Source organism: Phaethon aethereus (genome assembly GCF_964289735.1).
Source record: "Phaethon aethereus genome assembly, chromosome: 19".
NCBI lineage: Eukaryota > Metazoa > Chordata > Aves > Phaethontiformes > Phaethontidae > Phaethon > Phaethon aethereus.
Genome location: NC_138595.1, coordinates 7,453,413 through 7,462,020, shown reverse-complemented (window position 1 = coordinate 7,462,020; position 8,608 = coordinate 7,453,413). Strand labels below are relative to the sequence as shown.

General features: G+C 64.7%; 1 protein-coding gene across 1 annotated transcript; it reads right to left on the bottom strand.

Moving 5' to 3' along the window:
• Positions 1 to 3,996: 3,996 nt before the first annotated feature.
• HSPB1 (heat shock protein family B (small) member 1) lies at positions 3,997 to 5,845 on the bottom strand (the record flags this gene model as incomplete). The annotated part of the gene is made up of 3 exons (XM_082008693.1): positions 5,358 to 5,845; positions 4,416 to 4,479; positions 3,997 to 4,156 (listed from the first exon to the last, which is right to left on the bottom strand). Exons 1-3 carry the CDS (start codon positions 5,716 to 5,718, stop codon positions 3,997 to 3,999), a joined length of 585 nt encoding a protein of 194 aa, XP_081864819.1. The 5' UTR covers positions 5,719 to 5,845.
• Between the last annotated feature and the right edge of the window lie 2,763 nt (positions 5,846 to 8,608).

Genomic DNA, 8,608 nt, shown 5'->3' with positions numbered 1-8,608 from the left:
TTCTCTTGCTCACGGAGTGCTGTGCCACGTAGCTTTTCACCTAAAGCTGCGCAGTAAGGAAAAATCGCACTCGTGCATGATTTTCCTTTATTATTATTATTTTGGAACAGGCTTTCATCATCCCTTTCGAGAGTCAGTCCGCAACCAGCGGGTCGTGGTGTTGCACACACGGTACAGCCGCTGCTGCTGGCGGGTTGCACGGGGAGATGTCGCTCCAGCTCCCTCCTCGCAGTCAAACGAAGCCGCTACCCCGACTCCTCGGGGAGCGAGCGGAGCCGAGGCCGGAGCTTGGCCTCCAGATGCTGCCCTGGCGATGCTGGTAAAGCTTTTTTTTCTTTTTTTTTTTTTTTTGACCGGGATGCCTTCGCACGCAGAGTCTTGGCCGGCCACGCTCGTGGCGAGCGAGCAAGCGCATCCGCCGGGTGTACGGTGTGCAGCATCCCGCGGCGAGATGCTCGCCGTGCCGGTACGTGCCGTGGACTGGAAGATCGCTTTAGGCTTCTTACCTTCCTTTGATTGACCCTCGTGTCCCGTGAGCAGTGTTGTCCCAGCTGTATAATTTGGAAGTGATTTACTGGAATTACAAAACCTCTTTTTTTTGTTTTGTTTTGTTTTTCTTTCCAACTTTGGCTGCTTTAGGAAACGTATGCAGGAGAGATGGCACAAGAGGGCTAAAAACGGAGTGGGGGTCAGGGACTTGATTTTTAAGCAGCTTGAATGGTTTCTTTTGTTTTTTAAGAGATGCACTTGCCTATGATACTGTCTCTCCAGTGAAATGATTACTGCTCCATTACTCTATTGATACAATATTGTGCATGCTAGTGTCGTATTTCTATACAGTAGCTTGAAATTTATTAACTTATACTGTAGATGTTATGTATTCCTATGACAAAATAGTCTTCAAAAATTTTTTAAAGTTTTTTAATTTATTTTTTTTTTCTTTCGGGGGTAAAGTTTGCTCTACCAAATAGTGATCGTAACAAACTGATCTGTTATGGATGTTGCTATAGTGACATGCAATTATATATGATTTTGTTTTTAAAAAGGAAAAAAAAGCAAAAGAAAACACCAGTGTTAGCTTAATCTTAATGTCTGGTGTTCGTCATGGTGAAATTATAACTATTACAGTGTAGGAGAACAATGACTGTGTTCTTTGAATGAGCCTTTGTTTGTGCTTTTTGTCATGTTATGCAGTGAACTATTTTTAAGGTCTAATCAGTGATTATTTTTCCAACTCCGTGTTTCTGTAAGGAATTATTTCACACACGGACCATTCTTAGCAGTTTTTCCTCAGTGATGGAATATCATGAATGTGAGTCATTATGTAGCCGTCGTACATTGAGCAAATAAACTTACAGATCTGACATCAGCGCTGCTTAATTCTTATCGCCTGTGCCGAGTTGGGGGGGGGATCCGTGGGGTGGGGGGCTCCCCCTCACCGTCGGGGTTTGGGGGCCGGCGCAGGCAGCGCTGGGGGGCATCTCTGGGGGAGATGGGGGCCGTGCTCCCGGTGCCGGCGGGTTAAGGGTTCACCAGGCTCCCAGCCTCCCCGGGGCAGAGGCGAATGCCCTCGGGGCTGGGGGAGCCAAGGGGCTGGGCCCTGGGTGCCCCGGCGGGTGGGGGGTGCCTCCCCGCCCGCCTCCCTCCCTCCCCGATGGCTTTTCCACTCGACGCCGCGCGCGGTGACTCACGCCGTAAAAATACTCCCCTCCCTTGGAAAGCATAAACCGAAAACGCGCCTTGACTCGCGCGCCCCGCGAGAGACCCCGGGGGGGTGCAGGACGGACACCCCCGGCGCAGGGGCTGGCAAAGAGGGGCTGGGGGCTCGCCGAGCACCCACCCCCCAGGCAGCTCCCCATCCCAGCACGCTGCCAGCCTCCCTCTTGCTAAGGCTGGGGTGGCTTTTTGGGAGGTGCGAACCATGTGGCACCCATGGCCCCCCACCCCGGGCCACACAGGAGGGCAGGGGGCTGGGGAAGCCCCTCGGGGGGGGCTTCTTCCCTTGGGGCTACCGAACCTGGCCGACTGCGCTGCCCGGGGGTCTTGTGGAAGCAGGACCCGATCCTGCCCAGCTGAGCCTGGCCCAGCGCCCTCCCCAGCCCGGATTAGCCCCACATCTTCCCCCATCCTGACCCACTCCTCCCCTCGCTGGTGGGGCCTCAGTTTCCCCACTGGAGGGAGAAATGGACCCCCCAGGCTGGAGCAGCGCCCGGCGCTGAGCGTTGGCAGTGCCCGTGTGCGTGGGTGTGCGTGGGTGTGCGTGCGCCCCAGAGACGCACCCGAGGGGCAGAGGGAGAAGGAAAGAGCGCGGGCGGGCGGGCAGGGCTGTCCTCACCGCTCGCCAGGCAGGATTTAGCCCTAAAATGTGGTGTTACACGTGCCCGGGGCAGCGCAGGGACACACAAAGGGGCTGTGGGGGACAGGACACAGCCCCCGCCGGCACCCCCGGCCCATCTCCCTCCCCTGCAGGTGGGGGGCCTGCAGAGACCTCCCACTCGCCCCATCCCCGATGCGGGACCCTGATGGATGGATGCCCCCAGGAGACGCGAGACCTGCCAAACTCATTGCACCGAGTCCCGCTCCAGGTGCTGCAGGGCTGGGTGGGGGAGTTGGTGTTTGTATCAGCGCCTGCTGCTCGCTATGGCAACCATCTCCACCACTCTGGTTGCCGTGGCCACCCATCCCCAAAATGACGCACACATGGGGGTGGCCCCAAGGCTCACGCATGACCCCCAGCTGCAGGAGCCAACCCTGGCTCCATCCTAGGCATTGTTCCTGAGACCTGCCAAACTCATCGCACCTGAGACTGCCGGGGCAGAGGGGTCGGTGCTCAGGGAGAGGGGGTTGGGGGGCACCCAGAGCCCCCCGGGCTCCGAGAGGGGCCTCGCAGCTGCAGAATTCCTCCCAGGTCACCGTCGGCCTCCAGGATGACTCAGGGGGGATTAGTGGGATTTGTCGGAGCGGGAACATCGCAGCCGCGGGCCCGGCCTCGGCCATGTAGGGCCAGTCCTGCCCCGAGGCACGGGGCCGCGGGGGGCACGGGGCCAGCTGGGGCCGAAAGGCGCCGGGACCACGACCCTCCCCCCGTCTCCAGCCCCTCAGTGTGGCTGCCCGGCCCACGGCAATGGGGTGACAGGAAGGGGGCATGGGGGGGGGCAGGGCTGGGGCTGGCGGGGGGCACGCGGCGGGGACGGGGGTGCTTCTCGGCCAGAGCCCCTCTTCATCCTCGGGCTCCCCTGCGACCTTGGCAGGGGGTGCTTGTTTTTCAGGGAAGGAGAGACCCGGGGTGGTGACACCGGGGTGTTGAGACCCCAAACGTTCCGATCCAGGATGGAGAGACCCAGGGTGCTGAGACCCAGGATGTTGGAGACCCAGGATTTTGGAGACCGGGCGTGTCAGAGAGCCCGGATGTCAGACACACGGGAGATTGGAGACCCGTCATTTTGGAGACCTGGGATGTCAGGGAGCTGGGATGTGGAAAACCGGGATGTTGAGCCTGGGACGGTGGAGACCTGTGGTACGGACACCAGGCACATGGAGACCAGAGCTTTTGGAGACCTGGGATGTCAAGAGGTGGGATGCTGGAGGCCGGGATGTGGGATATCCAGGACAGGGAGACTCGGGATGTGAAGACCCAGGATGCTGCCCCCAGGATGCTGCCCCCAGGCCGCTGAGCAGGGCTCGGTGGCCGTCCCGCTGGCCACGCCAGCCCCAGGCAGCCCCATCCCGCTGCTCTGGTCCAGCCCTGCCGGAGCAGGGAGCTGGTGCCTGGAGGGTCCCGAGGGGCAGACACAGGGCACGGGGACAGGTTTCTTTCAGCGCTTTTTATTCCGGCTGATTCCATCGGTTCCTTCACATTTATTCAAGGCACTCGGTGTCCGGGCGAGTACAAAATAGACAATAAAAAGGGGGCTGTGAGCGGGGGCGGGTGTGAGGATGCACCTCGCGCGGGGGGACGGTGCGGCTTCTCCTCCTCCTCCTCTTCCTCACTGGCCCCTACTTCTTGGCCGGTTCCTTGGCTTGGCTCTCGACGGTAACGGGGATGGTGATTTCGGCAGACTGGATGGCCGGCTTGGGCAGGGGGGCCTCCACCGTGAGCATGCCGTCGGGGGACAGCGAGGACCGCACGGCCGTGGCTTCGACGCCGGGGGGGAGGCTGAGGGGGGAAGAGGGGAGGGTGTGTGTGTGAGGGTTGCGGCACCCACCGCCCCACCCTGCACCCCAGTGGGTGCGATGCTGTGACCCGTGACAGATGCTCAGGCCCAAATTGCTGCCTCCCCCCACTCCCAGTTTGGGCGAGTGGCATCCCCAGTTTGGCCAGTGGGCACTGGAGGGGATGGGTGGGTGGGCAGAGGTCCCCAAACACATCAAAGGGGCTGCCAGGAGCCCATCTCCCCTCTTCCCTTGGTACTTACGTGTATTTTCGGGTGAAGCACCTGGAGATGAAGCCGTGTTCATCCTGCTTCTCCTCGTGTTTGCCTGGAGGGAACAAAACCAAACCCCGGGCTGGCTGGAGGGGCCGGCTGGGCAGGTGGGGGGCTGGGGAGGTCTCTGTGCCCTGGCCCAGCAGACCCCGGCATCATCCCACGCCGAGGAGGGGCTGATCCTGCCTCTCCTGGTTTTCTTTGCCTTAATATTGGCCTGGAGGGCCTGGGGGGGGGGGGGGGGGGGGCCGGGGGCAGCGGGACCCCTCCGGGAGCATCCCCCAAGTTCAAGGGGAGCAAAGTGCGGTGCCAGAAGCTGGCGGTGGCCAAGGGGACCCAACCGCGGCCGTCTGGCCCCACAGCCCTAATATCTTGGCTCCCCAGCCCGGCGGGGCTGGAGGCTGAGCCCCCGCCTCCCCCTGGGGCGGCACCCCCGAATGCTGCCGGCTGGGGAATCGCCCCCACCCGCTGCGGACCCCCCTCGCCGGGCACGCAGCACGCTGCTGGCCTCGTGCCACGGCGTCCGGGCTGGGCTGCGCAGGGTCTGCGGGGCGGCACGGGGGGCCGCGGGGGCTCGTGACACCCCGCTCTCACCCCCCCCCGGGCCCCCTCCGTGCCTCACAGCCGGGGGGTGCCCCCCCACCGAGGGGTCAAGACATGGGGGCTGCGGGGTCCCTGCACGCTGTGCAATGCCGGCAGCGTGAGCGCGCGCCAAGACGGGGCTTGTAGCGCCGGGCCTTCCTCTTTGCCCTGATTTTCCCCTTCCCTTTTTCCGCTCCCCTCCCCTCTCCTCCCCTCCCGTCCCCTCCATCTCCTCCTTTTGCTTTTCCCTCCCGTCGCTCGCTCCGCTCTGCTTTGCCTTTCCGCCCCCAGCCCAGCCCCCGGGGCGGGGGGGAGGCTACGACCCCCCAGACCCCCATCCCCAGCACCCACCGGTGATCTCCACGATATTATCCTTGGTCTTGACCACCAGTTCCTCGGGCGCGAAGTGGTTGACGTCCAAGGTGACCTTCCAGCTGTCGGCGGTCTGGCGGATCTCGGAGATGCCGCTGCTGAGCTGGCGGCTCAGCGCCGGCCCGTAGGGCGAGCCGGGCGCCGGCACCAGCGCGCTCTCCCGGGGCAGCAGACGGAAATACCCCGGCCAGGCGCTGCCGCTCGGCCACTTGTACCAGTCCTCGGGGATGTGGGGCATCCCGAAGGACTGGTCGAAGAGGCGGCTGCCGTGGTACCAGTCGCGGAAGGGCTCCCAGCTGGGGCTGCGCAGGAAGGTGAAGGGGACGCGGCGCTCGGCCATGGTGCGGGGGCTGCCGGGGGGGGCGGCCGGCAGCGACTTATGAAGAGGGCCGGTGGTTATTTTTAGCCGGGCGGCTCAGCTGGCTATTAATGGAAATTGCGGCAGGGCCCGGGGAAGGGACGAGAAACTTTCCCGGGGCCGGGGCGGCCGCACGCAGCCGCAGTGGGTGGACGGCGCGGGGAGGGGGCTGGCAGCCCGCCGGGTCCCCCCACGCCAGGGAAATGTCCATCTGCCGCCCGCCGCGGGAGCTTCGGCTGGTTGGGAGTGATGGATGGCCCTTGGAGCTGCGCCCGGCCTCGCCCCCGCCCGCCCGCGCTCCTTGCCCGTAAAGCGGCCCCACGGCGGCGTGGGGAGGGGGCTGGGGCTGGGCCAGCGCCTGGGGGGATGAGTCAGTGGAGGAGCCCGCGCGCGGCCCCGCGCCACTGCGTCACCCGCCAGCCAGAAGCTTCTGGAGCCCCCCGGCACCCCCCGGCACCCCCGCGGCCCCGGGGCTCGTCCTCACCGTGGGGAACCCCCAGCACCAAGTTGGGGTGAGGCTGCTCCAGCCCCTGGGGGTCCACGGGGCCGGTGGGGCTCACGGGGGGCAATGAGGCCAGTAGGGGCCAATGGGTCTTACTGGGGGCCAGTGGGACCAGTAGGGGCCGGGAGGCTTACAGGTGCTGATGGGGGCCAGTGGCGCTGGTGGAGCTGATGGGCCGGGGGGCTGGAGGGGGCAGCACCCCGTGGGGCAGGGGGGCAGCTGCTGCCCTTGGTCCTTCACCCACACGTCCAAACACGTCCCTCCAGCGACGCCCGCCCGGCGCCCGGGACGCTGGGGCCGGACGCCAGGGCCCGTCCCGGGGCAGTTTCCCCAGCCCAGCGGGCCCGGCAGCCCGGGGGACACGGGCACCTCTGCCCGCCCCCCCGCCTCCCAGCCCTGTGCGGTGGGACCGCCGGCCCGGGGGGGCCAGAGGCGCTGCGGTGGGACGTGCCTCCCGGGGCTGAGCTCCGGCTGCTTTGCTCTGAAGGAGCGTGTGGCCAGCACCAGGGGATGGGTGGTAGCTGAGACCTGACACACTCAGGGCAGGGATGTGCGGCCCCGGGGAGCCCTCCCCATAGGGCACAGGGCGCCTATAGGGACACAGTAAGGGTGCTGCAGCAGGGGACTCGGGCGTCTCCCCCGACCCGTGGCTGCAGTGGGTGCCAGAAGCCCCCAGCCCCTGCCAAACCCCTTTGTCTGGGGCAGAGCCCAACGCTGCCTGTGGAATGGCGTGGGGGAAAGGGCCGAAGGCAGCTGGGCCCTGTGGGGCTGGAGGTGGGGGGCCGATCCCGCGGGGCTGATGCAGGCTGGAGGGGAGCCTGGGGGAGGAGAGGGGTCTGGGGCGCTGCAGGGACTGCAGAGGAGAGGGGGTGGGAGGGCTGCAGGGAAATGGGAGGGATGGGAAGGATGCAGGGATGGGAGGGATGCTGGCAGGGATGCTGGCAGGGATGCAGGGAGGGCTGCAGGGAAATGGGAGGGATGCAGGGAGGGATGGGAGGGATGCAGGGAGGGATGGGAGGGATACAGGGAGGGATGCAGGGAGGGGTGGGAGGGATGCAGGGATGGAGGGAGGGATGCAGGGAGGGATGGGAGGGATGCAGGGATGGAGGGAGGGATGCAGGGAGGGATGGAAGGGATGCAGGGAGGGATGCAGGGCAATAGGAGGGATGCAGGGAGGGGTGGGAGGGATGCAGGGATGGAGGGAGGGATGCAGGGAGGGATGGAAGGGATGCAGGGAGGGATGCAGGGCAATGGGAGGGATGCAGGGAGGGGTGGGAGGGGATGCAGGGATGGAGGGAGGGATGCAGGGAGGGATGGGAGAGATGCAGGCGAGCGGGAGGAATGTGGGGAGGGCTGCAGGGAGATGGGAAGGGTGCGAGGAGAGGAACCTCTGCCCCAGCAGCGGGCCCCCCCCAGAGCCCCCCCCGCCCACAGCAGGGTCTCTGGGGGCTCAGACAGAACTGGCACCCAGTGCTGCTCCGCGCGGGCTGGAGGCCTATGCAGGGGGAAGAGCGAGCCATGGGGGGCTGGAGACGGCGGCAGGAGGAGACCAGGCTGGGTCCGGGGGGTGTGGACGAGAGGTTAACCCCCCCGTGCTGCCCCCCGTGAAGAAACCGCTCCGTGCCCGGCAGAGTCATTTACAATATATACTGTATATTTTATTATAATTGAACCAGCTCACTGAATCTACAGCTGTACTCACAACCAGAAAAAAGAGAGAGCGCACGCGCGAGAGGAAAATACTGAAGTATTTCTACAGAGTATTTGTTCCAGTTAGCTCCCTCCGCGGCAGGAGACAGAGACTGTAAAAGAGGAAGACTGGACATTTTCCCTGATGTGCTGGCTTGTCTGCGCCGGCGCTGCAGTCGAGTCTCGGGCTTTCGGGAGCCGCGGCCCCGGGGGTTGCAGGGCTGGGGCTGTGGCCACTGGCAAAATAACCCCTCGCCGGTGGCTTGAATTCAGATGTTTTCAGGGACAGCCCCCCCTCTCCCAGCAGGGTTTGGGGCTCCTGCGGCCAGTCTGAGCTTCCCCGTGGGGCAATGTGGGGGGGCAGGGGCTGCGGGTTTTCGGAGCGCGTGGCTCAGGGGTTCGTAGGGATGCTGGGGGCACTCATGCCCTTCATCTCCCCAGGCCTGGTGGGGAGCAGGACCCTTCGTCTGCTCCTCCTGCCACGGACACATCCGGAGCTGCCGCCCTGCCCGGGGCCGGCACGTGGAGACAAGCTGAGCCGTGGAGAGCCATGACCGTGTCCCCTCCTTACCTGTCCACCCCACGTCTAACCGCGCCGCTCGTCTGGGCACCGCAGCGGGCGACCGGCAGCTTCGCCAGCGGAGCAGGGGCTGGGTGGGACACCCAGGGGCTGGCACCCGG